At 58.6% G+C, this 21,067-nt stretch overlaps 1 protein-coding gene across 1 annotated transcript; it reads left to right on the top strand.

Moving 5' to 3' along the window:
• Positions 1 to 1,687: 1,687 nt before the first annotated feature.
• MMP28 (matrix metallopeptidase 28) lies at positions 1,688 to 20,163 on the top strand. Its single transcript, XM_075168867.1, has 8 exons — positions 1,688 to 1,789; positions 9,438 to 9,517; positions 10,176 to 10,339; positions 14,396 to 14,617; positions 15,225 to 15,470; positions 15,888 to 16,037; positions 16,567 to 16,734; positions 17,860 to 20,163. Exons 1-8 carry the CDS (start codon positions 1,688 to 1,690, stop codon positions 18,252 to 18,254), a joined length of 1,527 nt encoding a protein of 508 aa, XP_075024968.1. The 3' UTR covers positions 18,255 to 20,163.
• Positions 20,164 to 21,067: the final 904 nt, after the last annotated feature.

Genomic DNA, 21,067 nt, shown 5'->3' with positions numbered 1-21,067 from the left:
TGGAGCCGAGCCAGCCACTTTCTCATCATCCGTATTCTTAAGTGGAAGAGCAGATGGATCAGTTGCTTCCTAGATACGAACCAAACACGGATGCGTTTGCAGACAGAGCTGCTCTTGTTTTGAAAGGAAGCCTTGCGCTGACCTGCGCGAGGAGCGGCCGGCCCTTGGATCTCTGTAGCAAGGCCAAGCATTCCCCTTGCACCAGCCCCTTACGGCGTGCCAGCCGCCCGCCGGGCTCTCCCAGCAGCCCATCGGTCAGCGCTCACTGGCCCAGCCGCAACCTTCTTCATTTCTCCCATCTGTATTTTTCTCCCCGTGGCTCAGTGATTTCCTTATTTTGCCATGTTATGCGGATCCCTTTCTCTCTCTTTTGAATCCCGCTTGCCTTCCCTAAATGCTAATCCCTGTCCGGCTGAAAAGCAATGTATTACTGGATCCCTGTGGATCTCTTCAAGCTGCACTCAACAGATGCTTCTGTAACTTCAGATTTTGGCATGATTAAAAAGAAGAGGAAGAGGCCTGTGAGCTTTAAAATAGGTGTGTGGTTGAAGCTGGCATGAAAACAAAAGCAGATATAAGTCACATCCTATTTTTTCCCCCGAACCGAGGCAGAATCAAAACATCCTTTTGCTTTAGTCAAATTAAAACAAAATAGTCAAAATACTGCAGGGAGTAAACAGAGCTGTTAACTTGCCACTGGTGACCACAAGATCATCAGCTGTGTACGAGTTGCAGGAGAGCTGCAATGCTGACAGGCATGCATGGTGTTGGCTTGGGTGGTAAACCTCGTTGTCCACGGGTGACCAAGTCCCACGCCTGGGAGGGAAATTTAAGCGTAAACAGTGCAAACCACCAACCCTGAGTGTGGGGGGGTATGTTGTAAAGCTTGGGAGTGTGCTGTTCTTATGTGTGGGGTTGTTTTTACAAGACCCCTGAAGAGGGGTAGCGTTGCTTGTCCGGCGTGGCTAGTGCTGGCCGCTGTCAGAGGGACCCCCTGTGTCCAAGCCCTCGTCTGCTCTGCATCCACGTGGTCTGGACCAACGGTGAATACAGGTTTAGGAAGAGCTGGACCTGCTTTCTCCTTCTCTTTTCCCCAGCTTCAAATTGGGCAAAGCCCCAGCCTAGCTGCTCCAGCTAGCGGGAGGTTTGTCCCAGCACCCTAACCCAGCTCCGCTCCCCATCCAGCCCGGAGAGATGGCACCCGCAACGGAGCGCATCCTGACACGGCCACCATGCCTGCCCTGCTCTGCGATAGATGGGGTGAGTCAGTGATCCCCAGCAGGCCCGGGAGCGGAGCCGAGGGGCTGCGCAGGGGAGACCGAGAAGGATCCATCCTCGGCGCCACGTTGGAGCGAGCCGGCGCAGGGTGAGTCCGTGGGGATCTCTGCCAGCCTTTCCCCGCGGCTGGAGACGGGGCTGCGGTGGGCTGAAGATCCCGGCGGGGATGGAGAATGCACAGGGGATGGTTCCCCCCGGGCGAGCCGGGGAGGGAGGCGCTGGGGCTGCGGCAGCACGGGGCAGCGTGCGGGCGGTGGGAGCTCTCCGTGCGGGGGGAGCACCCGCCGCTGGGGTGCCGCCGGCGGAGCCCAGCCCTCGGCCGGGGCTGGGGCGGGCCCGGGCCGCCCCCGGGGCCGGGGCGGGGAGAGGCGAGCCGGGGCCGCGGCGCCCGGTGCGGAGCGGAGCGGGCATGGGAGCGCGGGCGGGCGGGGCGCTGCGGGCCGCCCTGGCGCTGGGGCTGCTGGCGGCGGCGCAGCCCGGACCGGCCGCTGGCCAGCGGCGGGAGGCGGAGGTAGGACCGGCACCGGGGCACGGGGGGGCCGGGCCGGGCGGGGGCTGGGGGGGGCGGCCGGGAGCTGTTGAGGGGTGAGTGTGCACGGGTGTGCCCGTGCCATAGGTGTGCCTATGCTATAGCTGTGTGCATGCCCTGGGTGTGCCCGTGCCATAGGTGTGTGCATGTGCCATAGGTGTGCCTATACCATAGGTGTGTGCATGCCCTGGCTGTGCCTGTGCCATAGGTGTGTGCGTGCCCTGGGTGTGCCCACATCATAAGTGTGCACGTGCCATAGGTGCGCCTATGCCATAGGTGCATGCGTGCCCAAGGTATGTTCACACCATAGGTGCATGCCCATGAGTGCCCGACACGTGTGCATCCACGCTCTAGCTGCGTGCCACGATGTGTGTGCACGACACAGGCGTGCGCCCGGGGATGGCGAGGGTGAGCCCTGCGTGCCAGCCACAGCTTTGCACCCGTGTGCGCTGGTGGTGCGTCCATACCGGCGGGGTGTGTGTGCACGGCACAGGCGTACAGCCGTGCCTGCTGGAGATGTGCTTGTGCTATACATTTGAGCTTGGAGCGCCAGAGGTGTGTGCCCACGCATGCCGGAGGTGTGTGCCCATGCATGCTGTATACGGTGGCGTGTACATCGTATCTGTACATCTGCAACCTGCCACCTCCCCATATAGCTCTGACAACTATAAAAGTCTTGCACGAGGAAACCTTCCCATCGCCCGCAAATCAGGATGGGACAAAAGCCAGCCTTTCCCCTGCCCTGCCTCTCACCAGGGCTGTCCCCATCGCCCCTGTTTGGATTTCTTCTGTTTGTCCCCCTATCATTGTCACACCGTGCCGCCATCCGTTCCTGTTTGTTTTGGGAGGACGAGGTATGAGATTTGGCTGGTGAATAGAGGTTAACGTTGGGGATTTTTTTCTTGTTTAGACATCGATCCAGTGTACATTTGCACCGATGCTTGATTTTAAAACCCCCAGCAAGTCCTGGTGGATTAATTGGGATTTTTCACACGCTCTAAGATGAAAAGTGCACATAAATGCTCAGAAGCTTGTTTTAACATGCAGGCTTCTTATGCTGGGAGATGCTGTTTCGAAGAGGTGATTTATACGTGTGCTTGTCCCAGTGTGCACAAACCTCAGCCCGGCCCCTCATGCCACCTGGAGAAAAACAGATCTGCAAAGTTCTTAACACTCAGAAAATCAATAATTTAAAATTAACTTTAAAAAGAAAACCAACTCATTGGGTGTGAGAGCTCTAAAAGGTCCAATCTGCCTTTTGATTCCAACCTAGTGACTTCTGAGAACTTTTCCCTTGAAGCCTCAGAGCAGGTCCCGGGATCGTGGCAGATCCCAGGTGAGGGGTGCTGGGCAAGCGACTTTCCTTTCTCCCTGCCTCAGTTTCCCCAGTGCGATGTGCCGCGCTGGCCAGGGACTTTGGGACAATATACACAATGGAAATGTATAGAGGCTGGGGTAAGAAAGCTTGTCTAAATAAACTGAGCAGTTAATTTTGCTTTTAAGAGGAAGCTGAAATTCTCACATAACATCAAGTAATTCTAGTTACTTGTGGCTTTCAGACCACTGCCAGGCTTTGCTTCTAAAGCTTTTTTTATGGCTTTTAAAATAGCCAAAGTTAGCAACAATGGGTTGTGTAAACTTAGATGCAAAACTCTGAGAAAATGTCCAATTGTGTTATTTTCCTGGCTTGTGCCCTTGTTTTCACTGCATTTGTATATCAATTGCAGCTCCAAAAAAAAAAAAAAAGCAGAAGGAAAGTTTGGAAATTTAATGTGAAACATTTGTATGTTAAATCATCTTCTTATCTGCAGGCTCCAGATAGGAGAAGGTCCCATGCTAGGTAGCACGGAGTTTGGCAGACCTGGTTCCTGGCTGGGTTGTGCTCAGGACAGCAGCTGGGTGTGTGGCAATGCCCGAGCCTCCCTGATCCTGCGGGAATTGTGTAAAATACATGGCACAGGAGACCTCACCCCGGGTTGGGAGTGAAGAGCGTGGCCGAGTGCTGTTGGTGCCAAGGACAAAGGACAATAAAGCCCCTGTAGCGGTTTGCGTGAGAAGCTACAGGTCTGTTGCGATGGGAAGAAAAAATCGGTTAGAAATTTGAGAAAAGCGGGGAATGGAAATGGAGAGCAAGACTAAGGGACCGCGACTTTCTCATTTGGGATTTTTTTTAAACTTTTTTTTTTCCATCCTGCCCTTCCTCTCCCTCTCTTGCAGTGGCATTTGGCCTCTGACTTTTCCCCCTCGGGCTCGCATTTAGCATAGGCTCTGAGCTGTATTGTGCTGAGAAACGCTCCAGTGTCCGGATGAGCTCCTTTACGGAGCAGTTGGGATGCTGGATGCTGAGCGCAGCCTCGCTGCGGCGAGGGTCTCTGGTACCAGCCAGCACGTGGTGGGACTCGGCTGGGGTGGGACTTGGTTGGGACCCCCGGGGTGCTCCCGCTGAAAGGGGCACCCCCGCATTTTCCCTCTGATTGAAATAAGGGGAAGAAAACCTTTCTGGGAAAAATTCCTGCTGTTCAGCCTCAGCAGGGCAATGCAAGGAGAGGCAGAGAGGAGGAGGAATTCCTCAGGTGCCGTCACCCCTGCGAGGCACTGCGGGGCTCTGCGTGGCTGGGGAGAGCGTCGAAAACCCATGAGATCATGGCTCTGAGTGGCTGCCGATAACAGGGATGTGGCAAGCGGTTCCAAGGCAGCCAACGGTCCCCCGGTGTGATTAACAGCCCCGTGAGTCACCGCAGCGTGAACAGCCCCGCTTTCTTCCTGGCTTTCCCCCCCGAACAATCCCCACTTGTTACGGCGAATAACGCCCGTCAGGCAAGAGGCCGGCGGCTGCTGGGAGCGGGCACCTCGCCTTCCCCCCGCTCCCATCCCGATGGAGGGCGAAGACCAAGCGTCTTGTTTTCTTTCTCTCCTTAGACATGAAAGCACAACCAGTCTGCGTGACCAAACTGGTTTGTCAGCTGCTCTGGTATTTGCAGGGGAAGGTTTGGCCAAGCCCAGAGTTTTCCCCTGTTTTCCCCGAGTGCTTTGGGTCGCATTCGGATAGCTTTGGTGCTGCCGGAGCCATGGCTGGGTGCTGCAGCCCGGCGCTACCCAGAGCGTGGGTGCCTCGGGTGCTGGGGCAAAGCTGCGAGCTGGTTTCAAATGCAGGGGTGAATTGCAGTAATTGCTGATGAGATATTCCTGCATTTAACGCACAAGCAAGCAGAGTGATCTGCCAGCCCCGCAGGCAGGTAACACCAAGCCCAGTGCCTTTCATGGCCTTTATTTCCTTTTAAGCGATGCGGTATTTATTGTTCCTGTCCCGTGCATCCCTCCTGTCCAGGCAGACGGGGAGGCAGGGAGCTAGCTCCGGTTCAGCATCCCAAAGATCTGGGTTACTGAAACCAGGAGGGGTTTTAGTTAGACCTGCTGCAGTCCTGGCCTGCTTCTCAGCTCAAGATAAAGTGTGAAAACTGAAGGAGTTTAAAAGACGCTGGGCACAGTATTTCCCAGCTCCGGGTCTTCAGTGGCAAGTAGATAATTTGCTGCTAAAGTAGTTTTTTTCAGGAGGGGTAGGTGGGAGAGGAGATTCCTCCAGGACCGGATTAGGCACAACGAGGGAGCATCACAGCAATGAGATGGGGCTTGGGGTTTTAATCAGCCTCCGTCATTAACATACAGAATTAGCTGACGATTCGCTGTCTTTTCAGTGGGAGGACAATCAAGCTCTGTACTTGCTAATCTCCCTTCTTGTGTGTCTATATATATAATATTTATATAGACACTTATACACACACTTAAACAAAGGAGACACAAGGACTCTGCCTAAGGGTTTGCGACTGCAGGCAGGAATGTGGCTTGGGAGAGCGGAAAGAAATGAACGTTTTTAAATGTCTTGACATCTTCCGCAGGCAGCGCTCCGGCAGGCAGCAACCCGACGGGCGGGAGGAGCTGCCGCTCCTTCTGTGGCCGAGGCTTCTCCCTGGGATCCGCTCTCCTTGTGTCTGTGCTGCAGGGGGAAACTGAGGCTGGAAAGCGGGAGCTGCAGCTTCCCCCGTGTCCATCTCGGTGGTGAAATGATGCAGGTTGGAGCCTGGGGCTGCTGAGTGCCGGGGCTGAGGACCCGCCTGGGCTGCCTCGCCGGGGCTGCTGTTGTCTCCTGCTTAAAAACAAAAGACCTTGGAGGTGCAGCTTGCGGCCAGCATCCTCTGTAACCGTGGCACGAAACGCCTGCCCGCCCTTCGGCAGGATGGCATTGCTTCCCTCCGCTGCCGGGGGATGGAGGGGAGAGATGGGGTTTGTGTCCAGGCAGAGCAGAAGAGACCACGGTCAATGGGAGCCCAACATGAAGCTTCTCTGATACTTAACTGGTGGAAAGGTGCCAGAAGCTGAGTGTCTGGAGGGGAGGGCAGGCAGGACTGGAGCCTGCTCTCTCTGCACTCTTGTAATCCCAGTTTCCAGGGAGGGAGGTCTAATTGTATTTGCTGTTGGCCGTCTTCCACCTGGGATGCCTGCGGTCGAGGGCAAGGTGTTTCCTTGCCTTTAGCTCTCAGCAGAGGTGATTTCCAGGGTTGGAACCAGCTCCCCATCAGAGCCCTGAGATGGGAAGATGGGAAGGGCGCCTCTGTCTCCCCCAAACCATCCTCCCGCTGTCCCTGCTGCAGCCCCGAAGGCTTTTCTGCCCCGGTGCTGGCTCCCGGGCGGCCGGACCTTTCCTCTTCTCCCTCCCTCGTGTGGAGGGGGAGCCGGGCATATTTCATATTAATGTTGTTCAGCCGTTGGTTTCCTGCTGTTTTTCTTTTCCCATTGTATGGAAAAGAGCATTTCCCCATCTAGGGCAAGAAGGAGGGGGTTTTCCCAGCACAGCCAGGCTTTGCATTGCAGCCTCTGGAGAGGTTTAACAAGCTGGTGCCAGCTTCCACCGAGCTCTTCCAGAGCCTGGCTGGTCTCTGGGGCTGTGCAGGGCACAGGTGGTGCTGGAAGGGGGTCCTGAGCCTGGGTTCGGGCACAGGACGCAGTGGCACGGGGCTCTTGGGTTCCCCTGTCACCCTGAAAAGTCCCTGGTCCAGGGGACTTGATATGCTCGGCTGTCTAATAAATACCTCGCACAGTGGAGGATCAGCACATCCTTCTCCCGTAGCTCTGTGTTTCCAGGACTAACATAGCCCGGAGCTCACCGTAACCGCGTCTAGAAAATGTCATAAAATTCCTGCTGGTGGTTTTGCAGCCCGAGAGCTGGTGCCTATGTGCGGGAACCTCAGCGTGACACAGGTCAGAAACTACAGGGAAAGGGCGGCTTCGGTTGGGCTTTCAAAGCTCAAGGAGATCTGGGCAGGAATAATAAAGCCGGTGGCCTGTGTACATTTTGGTGCTGTTCAAGAGCAGCTGCTGTGATGGCCGTTGCTTTTTTGCCGTGCACCCTGACTTGTCCAGATGGGGTTTCAAACATTCGTGAGATCATGGTGGGGAAAAAACATTTTCATGCTGTAAGAATGGGATTGTGTTAGGTTACAGGAGAGGAAACAGCTTCCAGTTGTTATGTTTTAGACACTAAGTGAAAGCAAAAGTGCGGTAGAAAAGATTTAGACTGTGCCATGCTTTTGAAACCCAGGATTTTCTGTCTGGTGCTTTGTGGCTCACGTTTATCTGCTGGGGATTATCACCCCGCGTCCATATACGTAGCCGACGATATTCTAATTCTGGAGGAGAACATTATAAAACCAGAACAACTGAGAAAGATGGCCAGATACCTTCTCCTCTCCAGACTACTCTCTCAGGGCTACCAAACCTCCCTGCCGCCCCGTCCTCGTGAGGCTCCCCCGTATCCTCCTCCCCCGCGTGAGCACCCCGAGTCGCTGCTGTATTTTGCCTCCTGGTACCCACGTAAAGGGGGGAGTTATCCCCGTAGGCTGGGGAGGTGGCACGTCCAGGCTACACGGTCCCTCCCCGGGCAGAGATGATGTGCCTTTGCCCGGCGAACAAACCGATGCTCTCTCGGGCCGGCGTGGCTCTTACTCACACCTGATTTATTCTGACTCACGGGGACCGGGTGCGCCGGGTGACTCCGGCCACGCTCGGGCTTTTACTGCTGCAGCCTGATGCTGCTCCAGGATGCTGCTACCTCCAGCCGAGGTAGGCAGCTGGTAAATGTGTTCGGTGGGAAACGGGGCCAAATTTTTTGGCTGGAGCTGGATGAAGAGCATGTCCTGGCAAGAAGCCGTGCCGGTCCTTGCCGCGCTGCAGCTGGAGGGGGATCCTCCATGTGGAAGGGGTGTAAAGGAGGAGATCAGTTTGGCGGCTGGAGGAGGTGAGGTTGGGGAAGGAGGTAGGGAGGGCTTCCGCAGGGGTGAGCAGCAGGCAGAGAGCTCGTGGAAGGTGCCTGCCCTGCCCGCGGGGAGGTGGTGGGCGCAGAGGATGACGTGTTTGGGGATGACGTGACGATGACTGTTAATGGCAAGCGGAGGGTTTGGGCAGGAGGAGGAGAGGGAGAGGTCCTGGCACGTCCTGGGGCTGCCATATCCAGAAATCATCCCGCTCCCCATCAGGCGACCGGCAAAGCGCAGCCGGCTCGGTGCTGCCCGCGCCCAGGAGGGATGCTGCCGCCTCCGCGGGGGCACGGGGCGGGGATTGAATCGCCCGATGGCGGTGGACGGTCAGGAGTAGCATGGGGTACAGGTTAACACCAACCCCCTTCTTCTCCCTGCCCTCTCGCCCATCAATAACCCCCCAGATGAGCAGGGAGGGAAGAGGCTTTAAAAGCACAAGGTTCTGCAGCGGGCAGCAGCCGTGCTGTCCCGGGGCAATCCGTAGCGGTCCTGGTGCTCAGCCCACCTCTCCTTTGGGATGCGGGAAACGAAGCACTTTCACTTTTTATTCCTCATTACTTTAATTCCGATTCTGTTGCACTAACAGGATGCTGGGTGGCTTGTTTGTCTCCTGCAGACATCCCCGGCGGCGCGGAAGGCGGGTGTGGAGCATTCCTGCGACCGTGGCTATTAACTTCTCCGAAAGCTGGGGGCGCAGGCTGGGCAGAGGGAAGCCGTTTATTTTCTTTAACGTGCAATTTATATGTTGGAGCAAGTTCAGAGCGACAATCTCCGTCCATGTAAATGGCCGATAAGAAGAAGAATGGTTTGGCAGGGCAGGTTGCCCCCGGAGTGTCTCCGCTTTGCAGCAGCACATCCTGCGTGGGGATGGGGGGGGAGGCTGCAGCGTGACCCCATCTCACCCCACCCTGCTCATGTCTGTGGCACTTTAGCCTTTATTTTAATCGTTGCTTTGAGCCGAGGTGATTAGAGCTGTGGGTTTGGTAGCCTCCGGCTGCGGATAACATGGCAGCAGGGTTTTTTTTGATCTGTTGATAGCAATGTTTCCTCCTACGCCTCCATCATATCATGGCCAAAAACCCGAGAGCCATCAGAAACGATGGGGAGGAGACACACATAAACCTGGCTGAGCGCAGGAGGTGCAGCTGCTTGGGATGCAGAGATCTCAGGAAAAAAATTAACTGGGCATTTCTGCACAGCCCCGGGTTTGCTGCACTGTTTCCCATCACATTTCCTTCTTTTTCTCCCCATCCCAAGCCAACACGTGCAAACGCCTGCCCGTGCTCTGAGCTGCGCCTCTCCCATGTCTCTTCTTGCAGCTGTTCCTGGAGAAATACGGCTACTTCGGCGAGCCGGGGGCCGGCACGCACAGCCCCGCCGAGTTCACGGAGGCGGTGAGGTATGAGCCTTTTATTTAAAACCGCAGCAGAAATGCAGCAACTCGGGCTGCGTGGGAGCTGCCGGTGCTTGGGGGGTCTTTTTGCAGCCGGGGGTTCTCTCTCGCACGGTCCGATGATAAAGCACAACTGGTCCTTTTTGGAAACGCCGGTCTGTACCCAGCTCCGGCAGCTGGATGCTGGCTGCTGGCAGCCCGGAGCCTCGCTGTGCTGCTTTATTTGCCTTTTATGGCCCGGTGCTCCCCTTACAATAATATCTGCGGCGAGGCCGAGGTTGGGGACGGCTGGGAGATGTCAGGGGTTGAGCTGACAGCCCCTGCTTGGACTTCTCCTATCGAGATCACATTGGCTCTGGGAGCATCCCTGGCCTGACCCTGGGGAAAGTCAAGTGCAAAGTCAAACAACTGGGGGGAAAAACTGGGAAAGGCATTTTTTAGGCTGCCCTGTCTACTTTTGCCTTGCTAGGAGATGGCTCACTGGTCAGATGTGGTTGCAGAGGCAAATTCTTCTTGTTTTATCACCTGGATGCATTCCTGATGGCGGGGCACGAAGCTCGCTGGGTGAAAGCCCTGGCTCAGGTCAAACACCCGGCACAAACACAACCGAAACCCCCGGGGGGGGGTCCGGGTGTAGGTGCTGATGTCTCCCTTCTTTTTCCAGGGACTTCCAGCGGGTGACCCACCTCCCGCTCAGCGGGGTCCTGGATGCCCCCACGCTCCATCAGATGGCTCTGCCGCGGTGCGGCACGGGCGACGGGGAGAGCCGCGCTGCCTGGGCACGCCGGGCATCTGCCGCCCGGCGCCGCAGGCGCACCACGCAGCACGGTGAGCGTCAACGGTGGGGGTCCCGGTGGGGTTTGGGTTTCTGGGGTGCTGGGAGTCCAACTCTTCCACCCTGGCTCCTGGAGATGCTGCCGTGGCCGGGAGGTGCAGCCCCGCCGGCACAGCGTCCGTCTCGGGACCCGCCTGGGCTTTGCACCACTTTATTTTTAAACCTCTTTATTTTTAGTTGTTCTGTATAACTTGATGTTAGCAATGATTAGAGAGATGCAACTCCCACTCACGGGGAAATTCAGCTCCCCGGGGTGGTTTTACTGCTGTCGAGGGAGCCAGGACATCTCCCAAGGAGCTATCAGGTCACCGTGGCCCCGGGGCACAGCCATGGTGGCATGGTCCAGAAGGCAGGGGCTTCACACAGTGAAGTTATCTCCAGGCTCTGCTGAGCTTTGAGACTTCTAATGTGTGTTAGTCACCCAGCAGTAACCACAAAACCTGCTGGTGCTGGGCTGCCTGGCCACGGGGAGTTGTTTCACCCACATTAAGGGGTTTAACTCTGCTCCAAGCAACCTCTCTTACTCCTGTGTGTCCAGGATTGGGCCTCTTGTCTCTCATGAGCCCCTCTTGGGCTTGTGGATGAGTAACTGGATTCCTAGAGAGCAAGAGGGCTGGGACCAGCTGCGCTGAGGACATGGGAAAAATGAAGGCGAGATTAAGAAAGGGCTCTGTGCCGTGTCAGGCTGTCTCTGCATCTGGCAGGGCTGGCGATGGACGGCCCCAGGAGACAGCCCGGTCATCCCCCTCCTGCCTCTGCCTTTCCTTCCAAAACCCTGACATGAAGCACCCTCCCTGCAGGCGCCATCCCGGGCGGCGGGGCTGCCGTGCCCCGGGCAGGAGGGCAGCGAGGCAGAGCCGGGAGGGACGTGCGGCCAGAGGTGGGCGAACAGAGGGAGCCTCTGCCCTGCGGCTCATGGGGCTCCTTTTTGGGGATCGCAGTCTGTGGGTGGGTGGCAAGAGACAGCCGGCAGCACCGAGCCCAGGCCGGGAAGGGCTCCGTGCGGTGCCGGTTATTGCTCCGGCGGTCTCGTGCCGGCAGATCCCCTGTGGCTGCAAGCCGGGGTGCAGCCGGCAGCAGCTCCCGCTGGCAGCGGGGATGGGAGCGATGCCATATCCGTGCCTACAGGCTGGAGGGGAAGGAGGGGGTGCCCGCGCGGCTGGCAGCACCGGCCAGGAAGGCCGGAGGCTTTGTGCTAAGTTGGCTGTTTATCCTACTTGAAGCAGGAAGCCGCTGCAGCTGAGCCAGCAAAGTGCTTTGTTACCCACCCCTCTCCCGGCAGGAGCTTTGCCAGGCAGCCGCCGTGTCCGTCATCCCGCCGGCTTCGGGCAACGCTCGCACCCCGACGCGTGGGCAAAAGCCAACCCCGGTTGAGCTTTGGCTCCCAGCTGGGTTAGCCCGGCGCGGGGCTGGGGAGGGCGTCCGTCCCTGCCGCTGCTCCAGGGCTCGGTCCCAGCCCAGCGGTGGAGGTTGGCTCCCTGCGCGGGATGGGGTCCGGCCCGTCTGCCCCTCTCTGCACCCCTAAAGAAAACCTCCCCTCTGCAGTTGAAGCCCAAGGCTTTCTGCTCTCTGAGAAGATCCGGGGACAGGTCCTGTTTGCCTCTGGAAAGGGACTGGGTTTGGAAATCAGGGTCTGCAGTGGAGGGCGCCGGGAAGAGGACTTTCTTCTAGCTGCCTTGCTGGGCTTTACCAGCCAGCGGAGCTGGCCGGGAGCTCTGCTGACCAGCAGGTCCTCGGCCAGACGGGATGTCAGGCAGCGGCGTCCTGGATTTCCCCTCGTGGAACTCCCTGCCTGCGATTGTCCCGGGCTCAACGGCTGCGTGCGGCACTCAGCTCTCCTCTTCCCGAGAGCCGGCCACATTGGCCTTGCCCAGCCCTGCCCACTGGTGCCATCCATCCTTCTCTGGTGGGAGATGCTCTGGCCAGAGCCTCCTGCCCATTGGTGCCATCCATCCTTCTCCGCTGGGAGATGCTTCGCCTCCGTGGAGGGAAGAGCGGAATGCCGGGACTTCCTCTTAGGGCTGCAGCCATCCGGGCAGGTATTTAGCCTCTGCACGCAGGATTTGTGCTGGGCGCTGGAAATCGCAGCCGTGTGCCCTTTGAGTTGGAGGTTGTTGTTGCACTGACGAGCAGGGGGAGCTGGATCGGCTCCCGGAGGGTGACCAGCTGGCCCGGAGCCTCCCCTGCCGTGGGCTGCTCAGAAACCAGGAGGGAAGGAAACAGAGCTGGTGGGGCTTGTCCCCGTGGCTGGGGTGGGTGAGCCGGGATGGGATGTCTGCCAGTTTTGCTGAGGGACTTGGCTCAGACCCATGACAGCGAGCCCCGGCGTGCTGCCGGCGCCGTTCCCCCTGCTTCCCCGCACATCTGGAGCAGGCGCAGTCGCTGGAGGTCTGTTGCCGCTCCCACGCCTCGGCACCGGCTCTGGTACCCGCATTTTCCCAGTGCGGCCCCATGACTTCTCTCCCGGTCCCAGATGTCCCCAGCCAGGCATAATCGCGGGACCCTGGGGTCCCCGCAGCTGCCGAGGGGTGCTGGAGGAGGAGGAGGGGGCTGTGATGCTGTGCGGCGGCTGTGGGAACCTTTGCACCCCTGCGTGGTGGGAGGAGGATGGGGACCTTAGAGGGATCTCATGGGCTTGTCCTCTTTGTCATTGTCACCATCTGCCCCGGTGGCATCAGGGCTGTGTCGCCCCTGAAAGGACAGGGCTTTTAAGGAAGCAGTAAGATCCTTGGCGATGGGTAAAATTATGTTTTTAAAACGAATGGTGAACAGAGGTTTGTCCCCACTGGGATATTCCCGGCTGGGCTTCCAGGCAACGTCTTCTGCAGGTAGAAATGGTCAGGCTGTCCTTAAAAACAGCAAAAACACAGCCCTGACCACTGGGACGCTGGCCCCTCTTCCTTGCCTTGGCTCAGTGTCTGCCGTGTCCACATTACATGTACGGGGGGCAGAGGCAGGGGGGAGAAAGGAGATCCCCTAAAAAAGCCAGGCAAGGCTGGGACTCAGGGATGGAGTTCAGGGGAGACAGGGAGGACCCCCCCCTCACCAAGGGAGCTTTGGGTGCTGGGGTTCCCCAGCACCACACACGCACACACACCGGTTTCGGTGTCCCTGCAGCATCCAGGCTTCTTGCAGAGGATGCAGAGGCACCGCAGGGCTCTGCCGCAGGGACCGACCGCAGGGACCGACCGCAGGGACCGATGGCAGGGCGCTGCCACAGGGACCGACCGCAGGGACCGACCGCGGGGCTCTGCCGCAGCTCCCCCTGATAGAAACAGGCACTTTCCCTCCCCTCCCGAGCTCGCCGGCCAGCTGGATGAAGCCCCGGACATCTATGGGGTCTCTGGGCATGTGATGGAGATCAGCGTCATGGTGGTCGGTTGCCATTCCTTCCTGGTGATGGGTTTCAAACCCGACTGCTTCTCTCCTTGAGGATCGGCTCTTTTTTCCCTCTGGCTGGTGTCCACCTCCTGGCAAATCTGCCTCAGCCGGGCTGCAATCCCACATCTCCATCCCCGCAGTCCCATTGTGCCCCGAAGGGGCTGCTGGGAGCCCTTCCCACTCCTTTTGCCTTTGGGCCACTTGTTTTCAGAGGTGGCTTTGCTTTCTCTCCCTGACAGCCAGTCCTTAGGCTGCATCTTCTTCTGGGCATGAAGCTGGCTTCAGGCAGGAGACCTGCAGGTCAGGGACCCGTGCTGGATTTGGCCCTGGAAAGCCTGACAAGGCAAGGGGAGGGGTTGAAACCGGGTGCCCCAGCTTCTCCTCTCCTCAAACAGATTTTGGCCCCTCTCTTAGGGTTTGGTTGCAGCTCCAGCCTTGGGAACCTCTGGGTGGGATCTAGTGGTGGCACCTTCAGAGGGATTTCATGGGTCCCGCTGCTGGTGCAGGGTGCTGAGGTGCTGGTGGGACACCTGGCTTGACTTCCAGCTTCGGCTTGGGAAAGCCATGGCTTTTCCCAGCACCGAGAAGCTTTCCTCCACCCTAGCAGTCCCTAGGTGGAAGAACAAGTCCAAGTCCCCATCGTCGTGCTGAACATGCCCCTCTTGCAGGCGGGAGGTGGTACAAGCGGCACCTGACCTACCGGGTGGTGAACTGGCCCTCCTACCTGCCGCAGCACGAGCTGCGCCTGGCCGTGAAAGCCGCCTTCGAGCTCTGGAGCAACGTGTCCTCGCTGGTGTTTTGGGAGGTGCGGGACGGCCCGGCTGACATCCGCCTGACGTTCTTCCATGGGGACCACAACGATGGACTCAACAACGCCTTCGATGGACCAGGTGCTGGTCGCTTCCCCCTCGTAAGCTTCTCTTTTACAACGTGGGCTCTTCCCCGGCAAGGGGGGAGGGCTGGGGAGGTGATGGGCTGGGGACGATGGAGGTGAGGCTCTGCCCTGGCAGTCCCTCTGACCAAGAACACCTCCCAGTTTGCACCAGTTTGCTTTCTGATTTGGGGTCCTCACTCCCAACTCTGCAGCTGGGGGGGGCTGCCAGTGAAGTGGTTGAGATGCTCGTAGTAGGATCATGCTGATGGCCTTCGAGGAGCCGTCCCCACCCTGACGGCACCCTCCAAACCTGAGCTCATTCCTTCCAGATAAGCCTTTCTGCGCGGCGCTCTCAGACACGCTCAGATTTTCTCTCTTCTTGAGCCTTTGCCTGGCTTGGGTCCCTGCGGTGGGACAAACCCCCTGTGCTCGGGAGCAGAAGGCAGAACTGGTTTGGGCTGCACCCGCTGTGGGAAGCTGCTGTTCTTTCTCAGGAGACCTCCCAAAGAGCTAAAATCAATGCATATTTAAGCAAACCAGAGCTGCATGTGCCCCCCTACCCCTCGGCTTCTGGCTGAGGTCTTCTCCTGCCCCACGGTCCCTGATGGCTCTCGTGTCCCCAGGAGGTGCCCTGGCTCACGCCTTCTTCCCCCGGCGCGGAGAAGCCCACTTCGACAGCGCCGAGCGCTGGTCCCTGCGCAGCGGCAAAGGGCGCAACCTCTTCGTCGTGGTGGCACATGAGGTCGGCCACACGCTGGGGTTGGAGCATTCCCCCGTCAAGAGCGCCCTGATGTCTCCCTACTACAAGAAGCTCAGCAAGGATTTTGTCCTCAGCTGGGATGACATCTTGGCCATCCAGAACTTGTACGGTGAGCCTGGCTTCCCCGAGCATCCCTCGATTCCTCCGGGGCTGTTCCCTGGGATGGTGAGCGAGGAGCAGGGATAGGAGCAGGTCTCTGCAAGGGGAGAGGACTACATGGAAGGGTCACGGTGGGGATGGGCCCCATCCCTTTGCAGTTGGTAGAACATGTGGGATGGGTACCAGGTCCTCCAGGGCAGGGAAGGCTGGACTTGCTGCCCACTTGTTTGCAACCAGGGAAACGCTGGTGCCTGTGTTTTGGGGGTACCAAGGGGTCTTTGCCACCACCCTATAGAGGGGGACAGGAACCAGACAGTGGGACAAGGAGTGTTTGGAGCCCTGGGACGGATCCCCAGCCCTGTGCTCACACAGTGCTCTGGGGAAAGATGTTTCCCTGCCCCTTCTCCATGACTCTGCTCCATCCCAGGGAAGCCCTCCAAAGGCTCGGCCATCCAGCTCCCGGGAAAGGTCTTCACTCACTTCCAGGACTGGAGCGTGGACCTTTACGGTGGGGACCAGCAGCAGAGGAGCCTCAGCGCCTATTACTGCCACTCCTTCTTCGACGCCATAACCTCTGGTGGGTGGTGGTCGGTGCAGCCCTCTCCCAAAACATGCACCCCTACACCTCGCCCCAGCGCTGCAGCAGCCTGTTTCTGCTCTGATAAGCTCCAGCGATGGGAAAGGTGGGTTTGGCTGGTCCACAGCCCCATACGTGCTCCTGGGGCTGGTGGCATCACCGATGCACGTCGCTGCTGCAGAGTGGAGCATCTTGAGGACACAGCGATGGCTTGGTGTATTGGGAGAGGGGAAAACATCCTAAAACTTGGGCCGTGGCGAGGCTTATTTGCTGTAGGAGCTGAACCATGAAAGACGAGCCTTGAAAGAGAGCTGTGGGCAGCTTTTATCTTCTCCGGGCTGGAGTGGAGGCAATGAATTATGAAAGCTGAGGGGGTGGCTGGAAAGGCAGAAGGGGGTCTCCAAATCCCAAGCATCCCCAAAGCACTGCGAGGAGGAGAGGGGAACCGGGGAGCGGCGACTGGGAGGTGGGATGAGGCTTCTCATCCAAGGTGGGCTGCAATCCCCTCACTCCTCCCTCTGCCCCACAGATGCAGATGACAACCTCTACATCTTCAAGGGCAGCCACTACTGGGTGGTGCCAGCGAGTGGCAATGCCAGCGACCCGCAGCCCCTGCAGACGCGCTGGCCCGGCCTCCCCGCCGGCATCGACGCCTGCGCCTGGTCCCAGCTCAGCGGCAAGTTTTACTTCTTCAAAGGTACGTGAGGAGAACTCCCCTCGGGGCTGCCACCGCTCCTGCCTGCTGCTCTGGCTGTCCGGCTCTGGCTGGAGCACCTTCTCCTGCCCATGTCCCCTCTCCCCTCCCAGCTGGGGCATCGCTGGGTCCCGCAAAAACCCACAGGAGCCGTGGGCTCGGTGCCTACCATGGATTAACCATATGGGCGTATTGCCCCGGCAGCCCGCATCACCCCTTCGTGCCTCAGTTTCCCCTTTAACGCATTCAGGAGAGCAGCGTGTGTTTGAAAATAAAACCAGATGCATCAAACCCTTTGGGGTCCCTGGGAGAAAACGCTCCCCGAAGATGTGTGGCTGCAGGAGAACTGAGATGAGCGCGGCGTTTTCATGGTGCACGTGGTTCCCTGCACCGTGCCAGGGGCTGAGCTGCTACGGGGAGCTGAAATGCCATCCGCAAGCTGCTCAGCAGCACGCCGCAGCCAGACGGGTAGAGGAAGGTCAAACCAGGCAGCCTGGCTGCCAGGGTCAGCCCCAACTTTTAATGGAAACCAGTCGCCGGTTCATCAGAAAGGGGGCTTTGTTGCTGTGGCTGGGTGAGAGCCAAAAGCCCCTCTCCCTCCCCAGCCCTTGGCTGCTCCCTCCCTCCCCGGGGCTGGGTCAGGCCGCGGCTTGCGAGCAGAAAGGGGCTTTTGTCTGCCTGCTTTGTGGGGACAGGGCTCTGCGGTGACGCGGCTCTGCGGGGACGGCCGAGCGCTCGGCCCCGACTGCAATTCCTGCTGCTGCAGTCCTGGTCTCGGTTGTCCCGGCCCTGGAGGGGTCTGGGTCCATCTGTCCCGCTCGCTGTGCAGGAACAGAAGGGAGGTTTGCAAGAAAGCAGCGTGGGTTAGTGGATGGCATGGTGGCCTTGCTCTGTCCCTGGCGGTCCCTTTCTGTGCCTTTGAGCCCCTGAGCTACTGTGCCTCAGTTTCCCCCCCACCCTGGTCCCTGTGGTGGTGCCAGTTGGGTCACCAGCGGGACGGGTGTCACGGACGCATGTCTTGGGCTGCAAGGCTGGCCCTGTGGCCGAGTCCTTCCACATCTCCTGGAGCTGGTCCTGCGATGGACCCCGTTGAGGTGGGCTCTAACCCCTCTCCCCGGCTCTTCCCAGGTGGCCGATGCTGGCGCTACACGGGCTCCACCCTGGAGGCAGGTTTCCCCCAGAAATGCAGCGCCCGCGGCCTCCCGCGACACCCCGACACCGCGCTCTACTTCCAGCAGCTCCGGCGCCTGGTCCTCTTCAAAGGACCCAAATACTTCGTGGTGAGCGAGGAGACCCTCGGCGTGGAGCCCTACTACCCCCGCAGCCTGCGGGACTGGGAGGGTTTGCCCCCCGGCACGACGGGTGCCCTCACCCACCGCGACGGCTTCGTCTACTTCTTTCGGGATGACCAGTACTGGCAATTTGACCGGGCGAAGCTGCAAGTGGTGGCCACTGGCAAATGGGCCACCCAACTGCCCTGGATGGGCTGCTGGGATGCAAATGGTGGGCAGGTCCTCTTCTGAGCGTGCCGGGACGAACCGGGGTCGGGGGGGCTGAACCCCACCTCACTCGCCGCTGCCCGGATCCCTCTTTATTTGACTCTGGATTCCTGTCCGGGGACGGTTCGGCAGGGACCGGCAGGTCGGGGCTGCGTGGGCGGCTGGAGCCGTGGGTCGGTGGAGCGGTGCCCCGGCGCAGCAGGGATGCAGCCGGGCCGGGGCAGCCGTCAGCCCAGGCAGCTCTGCAGCGGCCAGGTGGACTCGAAGCTTTGGGAGACAATATTTTTTTTTTTAAAAAAAAAAAAAACCACAAAAAATAGGTATAAGCCATGGAGACTGCAAACACACCCATTTCTGCAAACCGTCAGAATATCGTTACGCGTTTCTTTCAAACCGGGACTGGGGTTTGTTGATACTTTAGCTGTCGTTTTCCCGCGGTCTGGCAGAGAAGCGCCTCACCATTGCTTGGTTTGGGGCTCGGGTAATTTTAGGCTGTTTTCTGGTTAAAACAAAAAGAAAAGAGACATTTAGACAAAAATACGGCTCCGTGTTGAGCTTTGTCCCCGCTGTGTGCGCAGAGCCCCCTCCCCTGCCTCCCTCCCCTCCCTTGCCCCAGGGATGGAGGGTCGGCGGCTGGAGGACGATCCCATCCCCTGCGGGTGCTTTGCTGGGCTGCCTTCACGTCCCAGCTCTCCGGTGAGGCACCAGCTGGAGATACCAACACCGTGGGATTTTTTGGGGGAGAAAGCAGAGGGTTTTGGTGTAGGAGCCTCTTCGGGGGGAAGGGAGGGGGGGGGGTACAGCTGACCCTGTCGCTGTGGGACAGTGCTGTGCAGCTCGAGGGCAGCAGGAGCATTGCAGCTTGGCTTTCTGATGGGTTTGGGATAGCTGAGTGGGTTCTCCAGTGTCTAATAAGGGTTGTGCTCACCTGGCAGCCCTTTTTGCGTGCAGAGAAAGCGTCTGTGCTCTGCTTTGTCTCTGCAAGAGATGGGATCAAGGTATTTTTGAGTCCCGTGCCCCTCTGCCACAGTTGGATGAACTGGGTTGAAAAATTACTGGGGGAGGAGGGGAAAAGGAGAGGGTGAGCAGGACAGACAGACATGTCCGTGCATGCAGGCTCACGAGGACAGCTCGGCTGCATAGTCCTCATTCCTTTCCCAAACCAGGCTCCCCACCTGGAAACGCCGCTGGCTCCTGTGCACGGAGTCACCGGTCACGTCTGCAAAGGGCCATCACCTCCCACCGCCGGTGGGGGAGCGTCGGGTCCCCAAGGCTTGAATTCAGGGGCAGCAAATGCCAGCAGTCGGTGCTGACCAGGGCTCAGCTTTCTTAAAATGTCCTTTGATTTGAGAGATTTGGGGATTTTCACCATGCTGGGGTTGTACACGGGTGGGCTGCTGCTTTGCTGATGGTTGTCCCAGGGCTCAGACCCCAGCACTGGGTGCCCTGCTTCGGGTCGGTGGCTTTGGCACCTGCCGTGCCAGGGTGCCATGCTGGGGTGCCGCATCAGGGTGCCCTGATGCCAGCAGCTTTGAGGACTCTCTTCTTCAGCGCAGCATCCTCTGCTCGCCCTCGCCCACCCTGGACCTTCCCCGCAGAGAAGGCAGGAGCCGGGCTTGCCCCAGGCAGGGTGCCAGGGCTGGTACTTCCCGAGGGCTTTCGGTGCTGCCAGATGCCAGCAGAGGTGAATTTGGCAGGGTGGAGAGCTAACACCAGCCGTGCTGTCGGTTCTCCGTGATGTTTGTGAGCCCTTCCTGCACAGACACGGACACGGGGACTTCATCTGCTCACGGCTTAAAATCTCAGGGGACTTTCAATGTTGCCAAAGAGACGGGGCCGCATCATTTTTATTTTGAATTGAATGATAATAAGGCGACATCGCTTGCAGGGAGTCCCAAGGGCTTGGAAACATGACGGCAAATAAAACGAACCTCTGGATATGCAGTGTTGGGATTTCTGCTTGTTTTCATGTCACGCTTTTGTAGGTTTTTTCTTTAAAGCCAATCTCCTGTTTCCTGACAGGGCTGTATTTAAGATGCGTGTGTGTGTTTGGGGCTGGATGGGTATTGCTGAATTTGGCCTCAGCTTTCATGCTTGCTGGATCAAATGGGGGGGATGGAGCCCACTGATGGTGACGATGGTGAAGAAAACATGGGAGCTCTCTTCCCTGCTTCATCCCAAATCACTGAGGATTTCGCCACGCTTTGGGATGTGTTAAGAGGTTTTCTCCCCAGCGTGGAGGATGAATTCATGCTGATGGGGGCCTGCCAGGTCTCCACCTTCACCCCAGCCCATCACGGTGCATGAAGGTGGGTCCTTGCCTCCCTCAGGACAGGGAGCACCCTGAATCCTTCCCTGCTGCTCCTGTTTGCTTTGCTTCATGTCATGACACGCCGGGGCGTCCTGCCCGTGGGCAGCGTTTTGCCCGCAAGGGGACGGACCCACCAGCTGGCACAGGCAGTGCCATAGTGTTTGCAGAGATGGTCCTGCCTCCGTCCCCGTTCACATCTGCCCGGAGCCGTGTCCCTCCAGCCCCCTCGGCTGCCACCAGCCGTCGGATCTGCAGCATGATGGGGAGGTTGATGGATGGGGGTGACGGGGGGATTGATGGGGGTGACGGGGGGATTGATGGGGGTGATGGGGGGATTGATGGAGAAGGCTGGCGCTGGACGAGGTCTTGTTGTCAAAACATCTGCTCTGGGCTTGCTCAGAAGAGCAGTGTGACTTCTGCTCCATGTACCGCTTTTTGGAGATGGGAGGATTTATCGGTCCGCCTGTACCCCAGGGGTACTCCAACACCTGGAGTTCTGCAGAGGAGCAGCAGGTCGTTACCCCCT

Source organism: Calonectris borealis, chromosome 19 (assembly GCF_964195595.1).
Source record: "Calonectris borealis chromosome 19, bCalBor7.hap1.2, whole genome shotgun sequence".
Classification (NCBI taxonomy): domain Eukaryota; kingdom Metazoa; phylum Chordata; class Aves; order Procellariiformes; family Procellariidae; genus Calonectris; species Calonectris borealis.
The sequence above is the reverse complement of the archived record's forward strand: the minus strand, read 5'-3'. Positions and strand labels throughout refer to the sequence as shown.